General features: G+C 43.3%; 1 protein-coding gene across 1 annotated transcript in view; it reads right to left on the bottom strand.

Moving 5' to 3' along the window:
* Positions 1-22,893, bottom strand: part of LOC124797853 — a 432,230-nt gene that overhangs the window by 351,891 nt on the left and 57,446 nt on the right. The window contains exon 2 of the mRNA XM_047260921.1: positions 14,786-14,942. Coding sequence (XP_047116877.1) covers positions 14,786-14,935 — 150 coding nt within the window. The 5' untranslated portion in view covers positions 14,936-14,942. The remainder of the gene's footprint in view (positions 1-14,785; positions 14,943-22,893) is intronic.

Genomic DNA, 22,893 nt, shown 5'->3' on the forward strand with positions numbered 1-22,893 from the left:
AAGTGTAGACCAGATGTGGCTTAGATGCAAAGAAATAGTATTGGCAGCAATTGAGAGATTTGTACCAAATAAATTAACAAACGACGGAGCAGATCCCCCTTGGTACACAGAACTGGTTAGAACACTGTTGCAGAAACAACGAAACAAACATGACAAATTTAAACAGACGCAAAATGCCCAAGATTGACGATCTTTTACAGAAGCTCGAAATTTAGCGCGGACTTCAATGCGAGATGCCTATAACAGTTTCCACAACGAAACTTTGTCTCGAAACCCTGCAGAAAATCCAAAGAGATTCTGATCGTATGTGAAGTATATGAAGAAACAATCAATGCCTTCTCTGCGCGATAGCAATGGAGATACTATCGAAGACAGTGCTGCCAAAGCACAGTTACTAAACACAGCCTTCCGAAATGCCTTCCCAAAAGCAGACGAAGTAAATATTCCAGAATTCGAATCGAGAACAGCTGCCAACATGAGTAACGTAGAAGTAAATATCCTCGGAGTAGTGAAGTAACTTAAATCACTTAATAAAAGTATGTCTTCTGGTCGAGACTGTATACTAATTAGGTTCCTTTCGGAGTAAGCTGATGCATTAGCTCCATACTTAACAATCATATACAACCGTTCGCTCGACGAAAGATCCGTACCCGAAGACTGGAAAGTTGCACAGGTCACACCAATATTCAAGAAAGGTAGTAGGAGTAATCCACTAAATTACAGGCCCATATCGGTAACGTCGATATGCAGCAGGATTTTAGAACATATATTGTGTTCGAACGTAATGAATTGCCTCGAAGAAAACGGTCTATTGAGTCACAGTCAACATGGGGTTAGAAAACATCGTTCTTGTGAAACACAACTAGCTCTTTATTCACATGAAGAGCTGAGTGCTATTGACAAGGGATTTCAGATCGATTCCGTATTTCTGGATTTCCGGAAGGCTTTTGACACTGTACCATACAAGCGGCTCGTAGTGAAATAGCGTGCTTATGGAATATCGTCTCAGTTATGTGACTGGATCTGTGATTTCCTGTCAGAGAAGTCACAGTTCGTTGTAACTGACGGAAAGCCATATAGTAAAACAGAAGTGATTTCTGGAGTTCCCCAAGGTAGTGTTATAGGCCCTTTGCTGTTCCTTATCTATATAAACGATTTAGGAGACAATCTGAGCAGCCGTCTTCGTTTGTTTGCAGATGACGCTGTCGTTTATCGACTAATAAAATCATCAGTAGATCAAAACAAACTGCAAAATGATTTAGAAGAAATATCTAAATGGTGCGAAAAGTGGCAGTTGACCTTAAATAACGAAAAGTGTGAGGTCATCCACATGAGTGCCAGAAAGAACTTGGAAGGAACACATAGAAAATGTTATGGGGAAGGCTAACCAAAGACTGCGTTTCATTGGCAGGACACTTAGAAAATGTAACAGACGTGCTAAGGAGACTGCCTACACTACGCTTGTCCGTCCTCTTTTAGAATACTGTTGCGCGGTGTGGGATCCTTACCAGATAGGACTGACTGAGTACATCGAAAAAGTTCAAAGGAAGGCAGCACGGTTTGTATTATCGCGAAATATGGGATAGAGTGTCACTGAAATGATACAGGATTTGGGATGGCGTTTATCGTTCCGACGGAATCTTCTCACGAAATTCCAATCACCAATTTTCTCCTCCGAATGCTGACACCGACTTACATAAGGAGGAACGATACAAAGATAAAATAAGGGAAATCAGAGCTCGTACCGAAAGATATAGAAGTTCAATCTTTCCGCTCGCTATACGAGATTGGAATAATAGAGAATTGTGAAGGTGGTTCGATGAACCCTCTGCCAGGCACTTAAATGTGATTTTGAGAGTGCCCATGTAGATGTAGATGTGTCGCCTACACAAAGCTGTTGCAGCCAGTCCATTAGAAGATCCGTTTGTTTAACATCTGCCAGATCCAAATTGTAACAATAGCGTACTTAATGCACTGCTGTAGTTGTTAAATGACGGGACACTGACAGGCACATGCCAGCTTTCTGTCAGATAACTTTCTTGCAATATCGCTGCAGCAGCAGCCCTGACATTACGGATCACTTGTGTCGTGGCAGAATCTGATATTTTTCTATAAAGCACACCCCGATGCAGCACTGAGTCGCTACTAGATTAGAGGAGTGTACATGTTGCCTCTGGAGTGCTATCCCCACATTGCTTTAACAGTTGGAAAGAAAGGACATTCTAAAGACCTAACATCAAACCACAACTTCGGTGTGAAAGAGGAAGGCCGGCCGAAGTGGCCGTGCGGTTAAAGGCGCTGCAGTCTGGAACCGCGAGGCCGCTACGGTCGCAGGTTCGAATCCTGCCTCGGGCATGGATGTTTGTGATGTCCTTAGGTTAGTTAGGTTTAACTAGTTCTAAGTTCTAGGGGACTAATGACCTCAGCAGTTGAGTCCCATAGTGCTCAGAGCCATTTGAACCATTTTTTTTGAAAGAGGAAGACTACCAGGGAAGCAGTATTGTTATTGTAAACAGCGACAACACTGTTATATCTTTCTTGGCTAAAGATCGTGATATTACCATACTTGAAGCTACAATTTCCAACTAAGGAATCTACGGTGTGTTTACCTTATAGAAGTCTGTATAAATGTATTAAATACCAGCAAACTATTTTTTCAAAAATATTGTGCTCGTTGTACTCAATACCAATCAACCCCCTGCAGTGGGCGGAATTATAATGCAGACTCCAACAAAGACGACACATGTGTTTTGCATACAGTAGGGTCTGTATCATCTGGTAACAAGTGATACAATATGGGGATAGGACACTAGAGGCAACATGTACACTCTACTAAGCTAGTAGTGACTCGATGCTGGATTGGGGTGTATTGCACGAAAAATATCGGATTCTGTCACCACAACAACGGTCTGTAATGTCAGGTCTACTGTCGCAGAAATAACGCAGCGAAGTTATCTGACAGCCAGCCAGTGCGTGCCTGTCGCTGCCTAATCATTTAACAACTACGACTGTGCCTTAGATACCTCTTGCTAAAAAAGTGGAACTGGCACACATTTAAAAAATGGATGTTCAGGCCCAACTGTGACAGCTGTGTATCGGCGACACAGTTCTTATACGTAAGTGCCGTATTATAAAAGCTGGAGATAACATATTTTTTTCTCAATCCAGAACATTGTCCCCCACATAATAGTAAAAAATATAGATAGTGCTGAAACAGCATTGGCTCCTTTCGAGTGTAACTCTTACATGTACCACTATACTCATTTTGCACTGATGACAAGAATAGTGAAGCGCTGCCTGGTGTATAGGTACGCATTCCCGTCTGTTACGAGCGAGAAAAGGTTATAAGCTATCCTCTTTCTGCCTTTAGTTCTTCTAATTAAAGATGTCTACACACCAAGAGGAGGTTATTAACATAGATGAGACATGTATTATACTTCAGTGCTGTATTTTAGCAGGATGTGTATATGCAGTTTTGTAGTTATCTGTTGGTGGGAATCTATGTTACGCATCATATTACATCTTTCTGCTGCAGTATTGGTGTTCTTTGTAGGATAGTAGTATTTCAACATAAGAAGAGGGTGTATATTCAGTAGAAGACAACAGTTTTTTAACGGAACAATTGTTAATGGTGGGAGATAGTACCACACAACAAAAGTCTACTGAAAAAAACTGAACCGTTAGGTATACTGAAGACGATTCTTGGTGGAAGTCTATGTTGTATTGTATTGTATGTTAACTGGGGGCCAAGAAACGACGGAGAGGCTCCGTCCCTGCCGCAGCCGCAGTGGTCCACAACCCCACGAACACTACCGCAGTCCACTTCACCCCTCCGCCGCCACACCCAACCACTCTTTCAGGGTTATAGTGCGTTTCGGCCCACGGTGGATCCCCCCCAGGGAACGTCTCACACCAAACAATTGTAACCCCTATGTTTGCGTGGTAGAGTAATGGTGGTGTATGCATACTTAGAGAACTTGTTTGCGCAGCAGTGGCCGACATAGTGTAGCTGAGGCGGAATAAGGAGAACCAGCCAGAATTCGCCGAGGCAGATGGAAAACCACCTAAAAACCATCCACAGACTGGCCGGCTCACCATACCTCGACACAGAGTCTATGTTACACATCTGTATTGTCTACTGGGGCAATTGTCTGCCTGCCTATAGTTTTAATTACATACCTACAAACTAGAAGGAGACTGCTTACACAGATGATATGGGTATTACACATAAATGCTTAATTATAGCTCAGGAAACATATTTTCCCTCATTCCAGGATCTTGTGAAAGTGTTATAACGCACACTAAAAATCTATGTCGAGATAGGAAGTACGAACATTGCATGTTACTGGTGACAGATCCAAAAGGCACAACAGCCTTCTGTGGTCCACTGCAAAACTCGATCTGAGACTGAACATGAAAGAAATGTTTGTGTGACTTACTATTACACATATATTTTGGCAGTAACACCATCAAATCTTGGCAGGATCTGTCCCACAATTGACTTGCTATCAAACACATATTTTTGGCAATAACACCATCAAAGTTTGGCAGAATCTACACCATACCTGGAATTGATGTATACGGATATGACGTCATCCCTTTAAACTTGTCTGACCACCACCTCATGAACATTAAAAATACACTCCTGGAAATTGAAATAAGAACACCGTGAATTCATTGTCCCAGGAAGGGGAAACTTTATTGACACATTCCTGGGGTCAGATACATCACATGATCACACTGACAGAACCACAGGCACATAGACACAGGCAACACAGCATGCACAATGTCGGCACTGGTACAGTGTATATCCACCTTTCGCAGCAATGCAGGCTGCTATTCTCCCATGGAGACCATCGTAGAGATGCTGGATGTAGTCCTGTGGAACGGCTTGCCATGCCATTTCCACCTGGCGCCTCAGTTGGACCAGCGTTCGTGCTGGACGTGCAGACCGCGTGAGACGACGCTTCATCCAGTCCCAAACATGCTCAATGGGGGACAGATCCGGAGATCTTGCTGGCCAGGGTAGTTGACGTACACCTTCTAGAGCACGTTGGGTAGCACGGGATACATGCGGGCGTGCATTGTCCTGTTGGAACAGCAAGTTCCCTTGCCGGTCTAGGAATGGTAGAACGATGGGTTCGATGACGGTTTGGATGTACCGTGCACTATTCAGTGTCCCCTCGACGATCACCAGTGGTGTACGGCCAGTGTAGGAGATCGCTCCCCACACCATGATGCCGGGTGTTGGCCCTGTGTGCCTCGGTCGTATGCAGTCCTGATTGTGGCGCTCACCTGCACGGCGCCAAACACGCATACGACCATCATTGGCACCAAGGCAGAAGCGACTCTCATCGCTGAAGACGACACGTCTCCATTCGTCCCTCCATTCACGCCTGTCGCGACACCACTGGAGGCGGGCTGCACGATGTTGGGGCGTGAGCGGAAGACGGCCTAACGGTGTGCAGGACCGTAGCCCAGCATCATGGAAACGGTTGCGAATGGTCCTCGCCGATACCCCTGGAGCAACAGTGTCCCTAATTTGCTGGGAAGTGGCGGTGTGGTCCCCTACGGCACTGCGTAGGATCCTACGGTCTTGGCGTGCATCCGTGCGTCGCTGCGGACCGGTCCCATGTCGACGGGCACGTGCACCTTCCGCCGACCACTGGCGACAACATCGATGTACTGTGGAGACCTCACGCCCCACGTGTTGAGCAATTCGGCGGTGCGTCCACCCGGCCTCCCGCATGCCCACTATACGCCCTCGCTCAAAGTCCGTCAACTGCACATACGGTTCACGTCCACGCTGTCGCGGCATGCTACCAGTGTTAAAGACTGCGATGGAGCTCCGTATGCCACGGCAAACTGGCTGACACTGACGGCGGCGGTGCACAAATGCTGCTTAGCTAGCGCCATTCGACGGCCAACACCGCGGTTCCTGGTGTGTCCGCTGTGCCGTGCGTGTGATCATTGCTTGTACAGCCCTCTCGCAGTGTCCGGAGCAAGTATGGTGGGTCTGACACACCGGTGTCAATGTGTTCTTTTTTCCATTTCCAGGAGTGTATAAAAGGTCTGCTTCACCCGAAATTAGCTTGCAGAGAAAGCTGGAAATTCTATTTGTAACATATTCCTTTTAGCATCGGTATAATTAGACTTTGGTGCTCATTACCAATCATGGGTCAAACCGAAACGTTTCTTTTATGAGGCGGTTGGTTTGTGGAAAGACCTCGTGAAACTTGGTATCTGGAGACTATGTAAAAAAAATGTTGTCTTCCGGCTAAACGACCACAGGAGAGAGAATATCAACTATTACCACCTTCAAACTCGTGAAAGCATGCAAAAGCATATAACAAGGCAGATCGGGCAAGCGATTTGAAGATAAAATTTTAGAGCTGCAGCAAAGATGATTAAAAGAGAAAACTAACACATATAAGGATTAAGTGGACCTGCCATATGAGTCGTGGACGGTTCAAATGACTCTAAGCACTGTGGGACTTAACGTTTGAGGTCATCAGTCCCCTAGACTTAGAACTACTTAAACCTAACCAACCTAAGGACAGCACACTCATCCATGCCCGAGGCAGGATTCTAACCTGCCACCGTAGCAGCCGCGTGGTTCCGGACTGAAGCGCCTAGAACCGCTCGCTCGGCAACAGCGGCCTGCTGAGACGTGGAGCACTTTAACACATTACAAGAGTACGAATACGGCGCATGCAGAACAAATATCCGAGGTGAAAAAAAAAAAAAAAAAAACCTCATGTCAGTCTGCTATGAATTTAATAAATACTTTCTGATCAGTCATCAGGAAAGATCTCATGTAGGCAGCAAGGGAGATACAACGCTGTGGACACTTCAAACTCTGGAAAAATCTTACTCGTTTCCCCAAGAAAAATGCTTAACGAATTTCAGGCGTTTAACGTTATTTTGCATACACTCGAAAATCATAGCGTCAGGATTAAAAATAATACCGTCCAGATATCCACGGCCCGGAGCGAAACCAAAAAAGCATTGTAGGCTTGATTTGTACATAGACTTCTTCTCACGGCAGCATAAGGCACAACCATTAATGCTACTGGACATTTCGAGAATGCCCTCAGTACGTAAGGAGTGCGTTGCCTGAATTCGAAATAATACCGTTGTATCACACTTGCACACCTTAAGAACTGATATGACGACTTGCTTAAGTCTGCACTCGTAATGCTGGTCCTAACGCTAGGCGACTTTATGCTTACAAGTTGGTCACGCGATCATGATCTCGTTTCCCGTTAATGTTCCTAAATTTATGAACACAACTACCCCAAGCTGTCATACGGCGCATGGCGGAGGTTATTTTATACCAATACGAGTCATTCCCTTTCCTACTCGCAAATAGACTGAGGGGAAACGACTGTCGATAGGTTTTCGTGCTGCTCACACTTTCTACCTTATCTTCGCGATCCTTACGCAAAATCTACACTGGCGGTATTGGAATCATTCTGGCAGTTGCCTCAAATCCCGGTTCTCTTATTTTCTCATAAGTGTTTTGTGGAAAGAATGTCGCTTTCCCTCCAATGATTCTCACTGAGATCACGAAGCGGTTCCACATTACTCACATGTTGATCGAACCTAACAGTAACGTACCTAGCTAACACTACTGATGAAATCGCATTACATGATTGGTTGTTTTATGATGTGTGTAGGTGCTGCTTTCACATGTATATTAGAATCCTTACCGTTCTAACAATATGAACACATAACATTAGCCAGCCGAAATGGACGAGCGGTTCTAGGCGCTTCAGTCTGGAACCGCGCTGCTGCTACGGTCGCAGGTTCGAATCCTGCCTCGGGCATGGATGTGTGTGATGTCCTTAGGTTAGTTAGGTTTAAGTAGTTCTAAGTTCTAGGGGACTGATGACCTCAAAAGTTAAGTCCCATAGTGCTCAGAGCCATTTTGAACATAACATTATGTGTTGCAGTGTCCTGCACCCCAATCCCAATTACCCACCACAGATTACCTAAGAGTACCCACCTGGTTTGTCGCAGCTGTTCCTTTGGAGGTGTTGTGTACAATGGAGAGGTTTATGGTTGTGAAAAAATCCAGGAGAGTGTGTTGTAGTGATATACCGGGTGGTTATAATTAAACTTCCCCTATTTAACACGTTATAAAGCGGAAACCAATTACCGTATAAGTACCAAACTTGGTAGCATTAATGTCCAGAGTATGGGGTGCATGATTCCATGCGTCACAGCGCCACCCTCCAGTTCCATCTACGGCCACCAGGTGCCGTGGTCAGTCATCGTGGTTCATAGTCTCACACAACTGATCAGTCGCAGTGTACTTGTTGACGTTCAACATGAGCTTGGACAAAAGCAGCAGGGCATTATTGGTGAAGCGCTATTATAAAAACAACAGTAATGGTGCAGCTGCACTTCGAGAATATCGCCGGTTGAAAGGATTACTGAAGGATCCTCTCTCTCCACCTGCTGCGCGGAGCGTGAGAAATGGAGATCTGGGCGTCGCTCCGGGAAAGGCCAACGACCGGTTGCTATGGTAGACAACGCTGCGCGCAATTCCCGATCGTCAGGCTGTGCACGTGCTGTATCACGACAGCTGAACATCCCATGGTCCACTGTACGGAAGGTGCTTCGACCCATTCTCAAATGGTATCCATACAAGACCCATATCGCACAGCAGCTTACGCCACAGGACGCAAAAGGACGTGTTGACTTCGCTCTCCGCTTTCTCGCAAGGATTGAAGTTGACGAGGGCTGGTCCTGGACCATCCTATGAACAGACGAAGCTCATTTTTCTTGACGGGTGAAGTGAACACACAGAACTGCCGAGTGTGGGGATCTTCACCTCCAGTCACTGTGCACGAAGTGCCTCTGTATGGTGAACGTGTCACCGTATGGTGTGGCTTCACGGCTACGTTCATCATTGGCCCATTCTTTTTTGAGCAGGTCGGCGCTCAAGGACCAAAGACGTGCAGTGTGACTGGCCAGCGTTACAATAAGCTTCGCCAGCATGTCATACCCGCCGTACAGGAGAGATACGCATTGAACTCAACAGTGTTCATGCAAGATGGCCTCTCGCCGCACATAGCTCGTGAAATTCACCTGCTTCTCGGAAACGCATTTGGAAACGATCGAATTATCAGCCGATCGTTTCCAAATGCTTGGCCGGCACGATCACATGAACTCACTCCCTGTGATTTCTGGTTGTGGGGCTACCTGAAGTTCAGGGTTTACCACGGGAACATTCACATTTGTGCTGATCTGAAGTGCAGGGTATCAAGACAGGTAGCCAGCATACCTATGGACATGCTTCGTTCTGCTGTGCAGAATGCAATACTGCACTTTCAGACTCTTCTGGAGACTGACAGGCGCCATATTGAGCCCCTTTTGTAGCAGTAATGGTACCGGTATGTAATGGTATGATGTACCGTAGCAGCACATTAGAAGTCCTTCAATTGAATTGATTATGCATTATTTCTGTTCCTCGTGTCCTTGGTATTAATGCTCCCAAGTTCGGTCCTCGTACGATAATTAGTTTCCGTGTTATAACGTGTAAATAGGGGAAGTTTAGTTATATCCACCCGGTATATTACTTCCCAGTACACACATCCCTGACGGTTGTTCACGGATATCTGTTGTTTCCACGAGCAGGATGGGTTTCAGTGTACTCTTCGACACATACCTTAAGGTGGTACACAGGTGTTACAAGTCTTATTACTTGCTACAGTCCCCATATATAGACACTGGGATCACCTGAAAAAGCAGAATGCCATTTTAAGTTGCTAAAATACAATTCTAGATCACACAGGGCCAACGGCCTTGCCGCAGTAGTAACACCGGTTCCCGTCAGATCACCGAAGTTAAGCGCTGTCGGGCTTGGCTACTACTTGGATGGGTGAAATCCGGTTTGCCGAGCGCTGTCTGCAAGCGGGGTGCACTCAGCCGTTTTGAGGCAAACTGAGGAGCTGCTTGATTGAGAAGTACAGGCTCCGGTCTCGGAAACTGACGTACGGCTGGGAGAGGGGTGTGCTGGCCACATGCCCCTCCATATCCGCATCCAGTGACGCCTGTGGGCTGAGGATGACACGGCGGCCGGTCGGTTCCGTTGGGCCTGTTCGGGAGGAGTTTAGGTTTTAGATCACACAGGGGGACGTGTTTGCATTATGTCCATGTTGGGTTTGGGTTATACTCTAGTCGAAATCTTTACGTCAGGGCAATGAGACTATGTAGCACCTAGCCAGTGTATGCCTTTGGTTGTTCTATGGTTTTCATGTTTAACAATTTGTGTAGTGAAACAAATACACGACTTAACAATTTGCATGGTGTGCCAAATACACTATTGCCCAAACGTGGAGTTGGCCGATGACGAGGTCCTTTCGGCTATCAAGCACATCCACATATAGCACTACCCTCGTTCTGCAGTAATAACAACACACGCGAGTTGGCTGCTGTAGCAATATGCCTTCTAGACTGTCCTCACCGATGGAACATTGTTCGGTTAATATAGAGTGCCTTACATATTTACTTCGTTTTCTTACGTATTGCGCATAACTCTAGTGATTTCTTGGTCCTTCTCTGTTTATATAATATACTTCATTGACTAGACAACCTAGCTCATGCACTGGTACGAGGTTTTATCATTCTTTTCTTCGAATGGGATGCCACAGGGTACGAGGGGCCCTCTGGCAGTCACGTTCCTCTAACCATTTCTCGTCTATGCGACGTTCTGGTGTTAGCGGCAACAGAGGGCGCAGATTATATGCGGCAGTCTGTTTTCATTCACTGCGCTTCTTTAACTATTTGTTTTGTAATTTTTATATTATTCTGTGTACTCGGAAAGCTGTTTACTATTTATGTCGTTATCTATATTATGCCACTTGAGCGTATGTCAATTACTGTCTCTTAACTTTTTCCTTTTCAACACTTTACCTTTTGTCGCTCTTTATTTCATTGCTTTTTATTACTGTAATGCCTCTTACACCTTATAAGCCCATTACAGACTTTACGGAGCAGGCAAGTCTCCGAACCCCACGTTCTATGAAGAGTTGTGGACATCCAGCCATTTAGTGCCCAGTGGTAGTTTCACAGTCCTACCTCTTTCCGTAGATGTTCGCGATAGTAGCACGTGAACATTCGACAAGTTTCGCCGTTTTCGAGATACTCGCTCACAGGCTCTGCGTTATAACAATCTGCCCTGCGTCAAAGCCGTTTACCTCAATGGATTTGCCCATTTGCAACCCATATCTTCGCTAGGGTCATCCCCCGTCCGTGTCTGCTCCGCTTATATATTTTTGTTGCCACGTCACTTGCTTGCAACATCACCTAGCAGCATCCTGGCAGTGGTCATAATGTTTTGGCTTATCTGTTTGTGCGTCCGTATATATATATATATATATATATATATATATATATAGGGTGTCCACATAACATATTTTCTTTCTTTGTGTGTGAGGAATGTTTCCTGAAAGTTTGGCGGTACCTTTTTGTAACACCCTGTATATATGCTAGCTGTTCTTATTGTATTCTACTGTACCAGTTAAAATATATCGCAATTAAATGAAGGGTCTCAGGCCAACATGCAACTATTCGTAAAAAAGCACAGTCTTGTAGGTGTTTAGTAGATCACTTCTTTCATGGATGGTGAAGTGCATTCCCTTACAATTGCTGCAAATCAATCAAAACGTGGAATATGCTTGAGCTCACTCCAGGTGTTTAGTACTACGTGTTTTCGGTGTAAATTAAATAAAAGTTCAAATAAAACAATTATCTCCGTCAGTCTCTCTTTTAATTTTATTTCACGACGCGTTTCCAGAGTGGAACAATGATACTGTGTTACAAATTTGCTAGCTGGATACAGCCAGTTGTTTCTTGTTGCTTTATTTTTAATGTGTTCCAGTGCACGGAACCCTGCGGATCGTCATAAATATGAATTTTTAACTTAATTTTCACACAGAACACAAAACAATAACATAGACAAACTAAAGATGATCATTGAAACATATCTTGTGGCGCTTTTCCTGTTGCACGCAATTGTGATCGCAGAGAAAGCAGTGAGTGCACCAACTTGTACTAAAACAACTGACACAAACAATGTCAGGATGGCAAACAATGAGCATTCGATATAAATGTACAGATGATTTACTTTAACAATAACCAGGCTCAGCAATGGTGCTTATCAGGGCACTTGACAGTGAAGAGGGACTTGGTACGTTGCAAATGTGGATATTAACAAAATCAACACTACATAAAGTAACTTCATAATGTGAACCTTAACTAAATCCATCACTCCGTCTTTAATAGCATTGTAAGTAGTGCCCTGTTTTCATGAGTGGACAAATAATTTTATTTACGTTTGCGCCCAGATGTCCTGGTAACAACAGTCGACAGTTATCCAAGGGAAGGGAACCATGTGCGACATCTGTCTACGAACTGTGTAAACTTAGAGATTTCCTGGCAGATTAAAACTGTGTGCCGGACCGAGACTCGAACTCGGAGAGCTTCTGTGAAGTCTGGAAGGTAGGACACGAGGTACTGGCAGAACTGAGGCTGTGGGGACGGGTCGCGAGTCGCGTAATCGGTCGGAAGGTTAGCAGCCCTCTGCAATAAAAAAACTGAGTGAATAGATCATCGATGAACTTGAATGGATGACATGGGACATTGTAATGGTACTTGAATTACGTAACCATTACGGCACCTTACCTCAACCTCTCGATACCAGCAATATTCTACTGTTTCTGTAAAATAGTTAACATATTTCTGTGACAACATTCAGATTTGATTTCATTAATGTAGAGTTCGGAGTAGGTATTAAAATCCATGGAGAAGAAATAAAAACTTTGAGATTCGCCGATGACATTGGAATTCTATAAGAGACAGCAAAGGACTTGCAAGAACAGTTGAACGGAATGGGCAGTGTTTTGAAAGGAGGGTATAAGGTGAACATCAACAAAAGCAAAACGAGGATAATGGAATGTAGTCGAATTAAGTCGGGTGATGCTGAGGGAATTAGATTAGGAAATGAGACACTTAAAGTAGTAAAGGAGTTTTGCAATTTGGGGAGCAAAATAACATGATGGTCGAAGTAGAGAGGATATAAAATGTAGACTGGCAATGGCAAGGAAATCGTTTCTGAAGAAGAGAAATTTGTTAACATCGAGTATAGATTTAAGTGTCAGGAAGTCGATTCTGAAAGTATTTGTATGGAGTGTAGCCATGTATGGAAGTGAAACATGGACGATAAATAGTTTAGACAAGAAGAGAATAGAAGCTTTCGAAATGTGGTATTACAGAAGAATGTTGAAGAATAGATGGGTAGATCACGTAACTAATGAGGAGGTATTGAATAGGATTGGGGAGAAGAGGAGCTTGTGGCACAACTTGACTAGAAGAAGGGATCGGTTGGTAGGACATGTTCTGAGGCATCAAGGGATCACCAATTTAGTATTGGAGGGCAGCGTGGAGGGTAAAAATCGTAGAGGGAGACCAAGAGATCAATACACTAAGTAGATTCAGAAAGATGTAGGCTGCAGAAGGTACTGGAAGATGAAGAAGCTTGCACAGGATAGAGTAGCATGGAGAGCTGCATCAAATCAGTCTCAGGACTGAAGACCACAACAACAACAACTATGTAGAGGTACTTTGATACATCGATATGTTTATATTGCAATGATATTATTCTTATGTGTATTCTTTCTTTTGTCACTATGATCTTTGACGTACTTGTAACTCTGAATTTTGGGCGCGTAAGCGGTTATTAGAGAGTCAAGTCTTGGTCGTCATGTTGAAAAGACGCAAATTGTAGTCAGTTTATGAAATGTGAACTTTAACAGTGAGGAAGATATTTTCAAGTATGTTTTATATTGTGAAGTGACGTTGCAATAAAAGTAATAAAAAAAGAAGTGTACTTAAACTCGGAGTGCTGATTACTTTTTTACATCACCATTGTCCTAACTTGCAAAAGTTTAATCTTCGAGAATGGTTTGTGAAGCGCATATATAAAACTTTTGAATATCGCAGAATAACACCTAGGCCTCTTTGCATCCGAGCTTGGAATCATCACTACCTAGATTTTCGACGATTGAGTCATGAGTTTACAACGAGACCAGCGTGGGAAACACGAAAAGATGAGTGCCTAGTTTATCCATTATTTCATGAAATGACTTTATTAACTGTGCTCTAATGACACCTGCCACATATTACAACTTTGTTGTTGCCCGAAAATGCAATATTTAGCAGCGCGAGCAACACTACAATCATAATTAATTTTTGACCTTTGTTGTGGTAGGGTTGTTAGAACATCCACCTCGAACAAATACAACGAACAGTACAGAAAAATGAGACTAACGAAGAAACACCAAAAAAAAGATAGCTCAGTCGGTAGAGCACTTGCCCGCGGAAGGTAAAGGTCCCGAGTTCGCGTCTCCGTCCGGCACACAGTTTTAATCTGCCAGGAAGTTTCATATCAGCGCGCACTACGCTATGGAGTGAAAATATCATTCTCTGTAAACTTTGTTCGATGTGTGATAGTATTTTACACTGTTTGTGTATCATATTTTCTGAGGAAGCAGTTAGGGACCAGCCCAGCATTTACCTAACCCAGCGTGAAAAACCACCTAAAACTCACACTCTGGCTGACTGGTGTACCATTAATCCAGCACCCAGACTCGACACGGGTCAGACTCACCTTAAACTCTCTCAAGCAAGCATGCTGCATGTTTAGCTGTACGAGCAGGTCACAAGTAAATCAGTCAGTCCAAGCACCGTAATACAAAGTACTATGTAAGACACTTACAAGCTCCAGACCGACTGCCCAATCGGGGCCGATCTCCGGGAGTTTGCCGATCCACCTGACGATGCCACCTTGAGGCAGTCCCGTACCACTGCCCAACCACACGACTCGTTCACCCACCAGAACGGGCGGACGGAACATCCACTTCTCCATATTATGCCTGTGGATGGCGAAAAACCGTGAAAGTTAAAAGCAGCTGTCTCAGCATCTAGTACTAACACTGATACATCAAAATATTATCGCAGGGCAGAGAGACATCATAGACACTGTACCGTTGTAAGTCTATGGAGCACTAGGTACGAAATCCCTGAAAGAAATTTTTATTTATTTGTATATATTGCCATAAGCTTTTTGACTTGTTACCTAGACTGTACACACTGTACCGTTGTAAGTCTATGAAGCACTAGGTACGATATCCCTGAAAGAAATTATTATTTATTTGTATACATTGCCATAAACTTTTTGACTTATTACCTAGACTTACAACAGGTTTAATATATTACAGTTATGGTGTCACTGATTCACAGTTAATTTTACAATTACCATCTCACAAAGTTGTTACTTTGTTTGCAACTTTTTATGAAAATTCTGTGACTTACGCTAAATGAAGATTAGGAAAGGTACTAAATTAACAACGGTGATTGGTTTTAAGAAGAGAAAATAAAGAAGAGAGGAAAGGTAGAAGCTGTACGGTGTCCGCCGCCAAAGTAGACTAGATATAGAGAGAGGCCTCAGAAAAACTGGATGGCACGTGCTGCCTATGGACCAGATAGACTGTTGTAATACCTCATTCAGGTCTCCACAGCACTACAGTCCCTGTTTCATGCATCTGATGTTTAATTATAATTTTATAATCTTTTTGAATGTGTCCTTTTGGTATACAGTAACCAGGCACGATCTTATTCCAATTATCTACAGTACACTTGTATCTATATTTTGTTGTACAATACCTGGTAATAAGTTTTATTTCAAATGTTATGTTCTTTTTATTTGTGTTGAATGAATCCTATGTGCGTGTAATTTACTCTGGCTTTGGCTATACCTGTATGTTCGCATAGTCATGTTAGCTTTTGCTTAGCCTGAAGGGACCCACTTCACTTAGTCTTTGGTTTCATTTATTTTCTGAGAACATTCCAGTTCACTAACTAATTTGAAATATTCTGCAACCTTATTTAACTTTTTATCACTTTAAATTTTCCTTCATCCACTCTAATCGATTTCCAAAAACACACAGACGCATGCATCTTCTCATCACCTATAGACACTCTTCTGAACTGAAACATATCCTCACCACAATAGGATAATGGAGCATGCGACACATTCTCTTACATCCTGGAACGTTTGGAACATTTTCGAACACTCCAGAAAATTCTGGAACTTACTAGAATATTCTTGAATATTTTCGAACCGTCTGGAGGAGTCTGTAACATTTTCCTACATCCTCGAAACCTCCATAACATTCTGTCCGGAATGTTCGAGAACAATCAGGAGCATTTTGACCAGCGTCGGCCATTTCGACACTATATTCTCAGATGTTTCACCAACTTCCTATAAGAAGTCCGTTGGTAGGATGCCATCTTTTGACTCATGTTTTCGAACCCAACCCTTGCAGTTCCAAACCGAAACCTTCATGGATGAGGGATGGAGGGCTGCAGGGGGTGATCTGTGGAGTTATAGGGGCACACACAAACAAACAACCCGTGTATTTATTATATAACGGCAAACCCAGCAATGCTAAACAATTGGTAATATGTGTGGGAATAGGATAATCATCCTAAACTCCTCCCCTCCCCCTCCCCTTCTCTCTGCCCGTCTCCTCCTTGCCCCTCTGTTTCTCGACGTTGTCTTCCCCCCTCCCCCCTCTCTCTTTGTGCATCACCTCTTCCCCCCCTTTCCCAATTCACTTCCTCCACCATCTTTTAATATCGACCCCCCCCCCCCCCCTCCCCCACGCGCGCCCTCTGTACCTCTCTCTGACCTTGAGCCTTATCAACAAACAAAGAAATGTCATTTTTAGAGTTCCGTGCCTCAGTCGGTAAAAACGGAACCCTTACAAGTTCGCTTTGTTTTCCGTCTGCCTATCTGTTCGACCGTTAAGAACCCTTTTTCTCAGGAACGCGTAGACGTATGAAGTTCAAATTCATATCACAAAATCACTTGTCAGTGTAAAAATTAAAAATTTTAAGCTTCTAAGTCAATTCAGTCAAAAGATATGCCCATATATGTCACATATTTTGATACTCGGAAACTCACTCATCAAAACCTAGCATTATGAAACAAGAAGCAAGGTTTCACAGTAAAAGAAAAGGAAAAAATCCGAAAATTGTTAATTTGCAACTATGTAAAACGAAAAATAGTTTTTTGTCATTTTTCATGCGCCTGTCTGTCCCTCTGTTAAAAGCATTTCTGGTCTATAACAGGATGGCTTATCTAGTTCAAATTTATGTAACATAATAAAGCCTACGATCCCTTAGCGGTGTAAAACATTTAACGTCCTAAGTGAATACAGTCAAAAGATTCGGCCATTTACGTCACATGTTTTGAAACTCGCAACAAACTCATTAAGACCTACAGGGTACTTCCCGTTGATGCAATGTTTCACAGCACAAATAAAGCAAAATAACCTGAAAACTGTTGAATTGTAACTATATCACTTAAAAATCATCTTTTTGCCATTCTGACATCCGTAGCATTCATCATCTCTCAAAAACATGATAGACGAACATTACTGCATGCAAACAAAATGTAATTTATAGTCATGTTTTTGTACGTAAATTATAAAATATTTTATTAAATCTTCTATGACTACACACGTAAACTGAATTCCCCTGCTCGTTTGTTCTTGTATGCTCCGGCTAATCTGAGGTACTACTGTAGAGATTTTGATACGGTCTTGGAATTCCCGGGACCCATATCTTGCCAATATCTATATCAAAAACAGGCAAAAATCGTTGAGATTCTCCATTCCCAGTGTATTTAAATATACACTGAAGAGCCAAAGAAACTGGTACAGCAGCTTAAAATATCGTGTAGGGCCTCGCGAGCACGCAGAAGTGCCGAGACTAGTGTCTGAAGCAGTGCTAGAGGGAACTGACACCATGAATCCTGCAGGGCTGTCCATAAATCCGTCAGGGTACTAGGGGGTGCAGATATCTCCTGAACAGTACGTTCCAAGGCATCCCAGATATGCTCAATAATGTTCATGACTGGGGAGTTTGATGGCTAGTGGAACTGTTTAATCTCAGAAGAGTGTTCCCGGAGCAATCTGTAGCAATTCTGGACGTGTGGTGTGCCGCATTGTCCTGCTATAACTGCCCAAGTCCGTCGGGATGCACAATGGACATGAATGGATGCAGATGATCAGACAGGATCCTTTCGTACGCGTCACTTGTCAGAGTCGTATCTAGACGTATCAGGGGTCCCATATCACTCCAAACGCACATGCCCCACACCGTTACAGGGCCTCCACCAGCTTGAACAGTCCGCTGCTGCCATGCAGGGTCCATAGATTCATGAGGTTGTCTACATACCCGTACACGTCCATCCGATCGACACAATCTGAAACGAGACTTGTCCGACCAGGCTACATGTTTCCAGTCATCAACAGTCCAATGTCGATGTTGACGGGCCCAGGCGTGAAAAGGTTAGTGTCGTGCAACCATCAAGGGTACACGAGTGGGCTTTCTGCTCCGAAAGCCCATATCGATGTTGTTTCGTTGAATTTCGCACGCTGATACTTGTTGACGGCCCAGCACTGAAATCTGCAGCAATTTGCGGAAGAGTTGCAATTTGTCACTTTGAACGATTCTCTTCAGTCGTCGTTGATCCCGCTGTTGCAGAATGTTTTTCCGGCCGCAGCGATGTCGGTGATTTGATGTTTTACCGGATTCCTGGTATTCACGGTACACTCGTGAAATGGTCGTACGGGATCGCTACCTCGGAGATGCTATGTCCCATCGCTCGTGCGCCCGACACCAAGAATGCCTGAAGATGGCAACAAGTCGGCTTGCCGATATATCGCGCTTTTTGGACGACGCTACCCGGCTGAATACCCACGAAATTTTCATGACTTAAATCTTGATAACCTGCCATTGTAACAGCAGTAACCGATCTAACAACTCCGCCAGACACTTGTGGTCTTATACGGGCGTTGGTGTATTCTGCCTGTTTACATATCTCTGTATTTGAATACGCATGGCTATACTGGTTTCTTTAACGCTTCAGTGTATATATATAGTTACGTTTGTACGAAACCCCCCAGTGCGCGAGTACTGCTCTTGGAGAAACGTTAACACTGTCATCTTGTGAACTGACTACATCAAATTGAGAACAAGAAGTGAAACTAGAACTAGGTTGCTGTATTTTTAACAAATGTTTACCACTCTTTTTAGGTCTTCATTGGCTGATTCCAGTTTTGCTATATTACTTTCAGAAACTGATTTAATTGTTGTTTATGAAGTTATTTTTTGTGATGCTCGACCCATGATAGTTCCTAAAAAGAGGCAATAAACATGTGAAATGTTTAGTGCTGAAATGTTGAGATACAGAAGGGCTAAAACACTCTTAAATATTCTGTTTTAAAGGAAAGGAGTGAAAATAGACAAAGTAAGGTAATTTTCTAGAATGTGTGTTTTCTAATACGTAATCTGAAAAGTGACAAATTATATAGAATGAAATGATTAAAAATTTCACAGTCTGACTTTGGTGATACTTCATAATATAGACCTATTCAAAAAAGCACATCACCGCAAGTTTTTACTCATTACAACAAGGTAACTAATATCTTTTAAGGTATTAGTATGGCAGTCAGTAGATTCTCCATCGCTTAATTAGCTCCGTCGAGTAAGCTGAACCCTGTGATCGGGATTTGCCACTTTGTTTCTATGACTTACACTTACACTTTTTGGGTTTTAGTTAAAAAAGTGATTTCCATACTATAGTTCATGCATAGCTCGCAGTTTTTATTTAAAATCAAAAAGCTTCCCTATCTGAGTGAAAGTAGTGGACACCTAACTTACCATTCCCATTTCTTTCACAGTCATGTACTGGAGTTCTAAGCACATGTAAATGTTTGTGTCAAATTCCGTTGCAGTTTCTTACTTCGTCTACTAGAAGTCACTACATTCACATAACATGACCATATTGTAGAGGGCTGTCAGAAACAGTCTGAAAAGCTTGTAAGGGTATTGCAGGGTAGGTTGTGATAAGAAATAATTGTTAAGAAAAAAATGCGATATGTTGCGCCAGCGCCCGCATCTCGTGGTCGTGCGGTAGCGTTCTCGCTTCCCACGCCCGGGTTCCCGGGTTCGATTCCCGGCGGGGTCAGGGATTTTCTCTGCCTCGTGATGGCTGGGTGTTGTGTGATGTCCTTAGGTTAGTTAGGTTTAAGTAGTTCTAAGTTCTAGGGGACTGATGACCTAAGATGTTAAGTCCCATAGTGCTCAGAGCCATTTTTTTTTGTTGCGCCAGTGCCGAGTTAATTAGCATTGAATTTAGTCTATCAGGCCATTGCGCGCACCAATTCACGTGGCCTCCAGAATGGTGTTGTCAAATGTGTTCTGCACTTAATTTCCTAAATCCTAAGACAAGAGTGATACAAAAATTGGACATGGGATGTTAGTAAGGATCGAACCCGAGCCAAAAGCTGAGTAGTCTCGTGCGCTATCATCTACACTTTAATTGTATCTGGTGGGTCTCTCGAATTTGCGCGCGAAACAGCCTATTGGCTAACTTCAATGACAATTAACTTCGAAACGGCGCAACGACTCGAATATTTTTCTTAACAATTATTTCTCAGCACAGTCTACTTTACAAACATTTTAGCCGGTTCCCGACCAGCCTGCGTAGCTTGCCCAACTTTTCTTGAGGACTGCTCCTCGAACCGCTCGGAATTACTCGAAAGAATTCGGAAGTTATCGTGACGCTTGCCAATCTACACGAGCTGATATTAACAAGGGGAAGGCCTCAGAAACGCCAGCCGATTCGAATCATATTTGGCAGTTCGCTTGTGTACAATCTAAAGTGAAAGACTCAAGATATGTTGGCTCAGCACAGCCGTTTTGTAGAAAATTACGCATAAAGTTTATGACGTGCAATCGACTCAGAACTGATGAGAACGTTAGATAATTGAAAATTGAGCATTTTCAACATATATGGAGTCCGTAAACTAGAAATCGATCAAAGAATCTTTTCCGATTTCTGTCTCACGTTACCTGTGTGATCGTTCCAATTTAAATTTTTCGTAATTGTAATTCCTATGTATTTAGCTGAATTGCCGCCCGAAGTGGCCGTGCGGTTAAAGGCGCTGCAGTCTGGAACCGCAAGACCGCTACGGTCGCAGGTTCGAATCCTGCCTCGGGCATGGATGTTTGTGATGTCCTTAGGATAGGTAGGTTTAACTAGTTCTAAGTTCTAGGGGACTAATGACCTCAGTAGTTGAGTCCCATAGTGCTCAGAGCCATTTGAACCATTTTTTTTTAGCTGAATTGACAGCCTTTAGATTTGTGTAATTTATCATGTTCGAAATTTAACGAATTTCTTTTGATATGTCTACAGCTCGTGGTCTTGCGGTAGCGTTCTCGCTTCCCGCGCAAGGGGTTCCCCGTTCGATATCGGCGGGGTCAGGGATTTTCCCTGCGTCGAGATGACTAGGTCTTGTTGTGTTGTCTTCATGATAATCATTCATCCCCATTACGGTCGGAGGAAGACAATGACAACCCACCTCCACTACGACCTTGCCTAGTCGGCGGTGGGGGTCTCCCCCGCATCGTTCCCTGCGCTCCTCGGAGTATGGGACCTCATCATCTTTTAGTACGCAAGTGAATTATCTCATATTTTTCCTTACTCAGAGACAATTGCCACTTCTCTCACGGTACAGCCATCGAGTCTAAGTTGGTTTTGATTTTCTAATTACTTTACTACGAGGTAAAAAGACAGAATCCTCTGCAAACAATCTAAGGGGGCTGCTCAGATTGCCTCCTAAATCGTTTATATAGAACAGGATTAGCAGAACGCTATTCATTTTTCAGTTGACACTCAACACGAGTTCACCGTACTATTGTAGTGCTACAGCTGTTACATCAGTGATGTTGGCAACAGTGATAAAGATAAGAGAGTCGACAAAAACGTACCGGCAAGAACTAGAAAGCCGAAACTCAAAACTAGCACAGACAACTTACGCATAGACTTCGTGCCACTTCTCGCTCCTGCCGAGCTTTGCAACCTGACAATCACTGTATGTGTTCAATAGGCAAAATTTAATCTCATATTGATTACAACTAATAACTGCCATACTTTAAGAGAACGACTTTAAACTCACAAAAAAAAAAAAAAAATTCTTTTTGTTGGGGCGGGGGAGTGAGGGGGGTCAATCTACGCCCCTGTACGAGAGGCAGTTGTAGCTGCTGGGTATATGAGGAAAGTAGCTTCAATGACGCTATTTTGATTAGTTATAATCAGTGAACGGGTAGTATTCTAATCAAAAGCCAGTAAGCCTTATATTCAACTTTTCTGTTTTCTGTAAAATCCACAGCGTGGTGGAAAACAAAACAGCACATTTTGTACACAATTTTTGTTTGAAAATATACAGGGTAGTCAGATGCAGTCGCAAAAGCTAGTAAGGGTACTGAAAGGATAGGTTGTACCGAGAAATAATTGTTACGAAAAATTTCGACACGTGTGTCGTTTCTGAATTAATTGCCTTTGAAGTTAGCCAATCAGGCAATTGCGCGCGCAAACTCAAGTGAATCGCTAGAGATGGTGCCGCCAAACTTGTTCTTCGTTTGATATCCTAAAACTGAACAAGAGAGCGATACAGAAACTGTAAACTGGGCGGTCATAAGGATTGAACGCGAGCCAAAGGCTGAGCAGTTTCGTGCGCTATCATCTACACTATGATAACAACAGACTCGAATTGCATCTGGCAGGGCGCTTGAATTGGTTAACTTGAATGATAATTAACTCGGGAACAGCCCAACGTATCGATTTTTTTTCTTAAAAGTTACTTCTCAACACAAACTACTCTGTAGTACCCTAACAATCTTTTCAGACTCTTTCTAAACACCTTGTATATAAGGAGAAATAAAATACACTGGACCGACAAAGAAACTGGT

This window comes from Schistocerca piceifrons, chromosome 5, assembly GCF_021461385.2.
Source record: "Schistocerca piceifrons isolate TAMUIC-IGC-003096 chromosome 5, iqSchPice1.1, whole genome shotgun sequence".
Lineage (NCBI taxonomy): Eukaryota > Metazoa > Arthropoda > Insecta > Orthoptera > Acrididae > Schistocerca > Schistocerca piceifrons.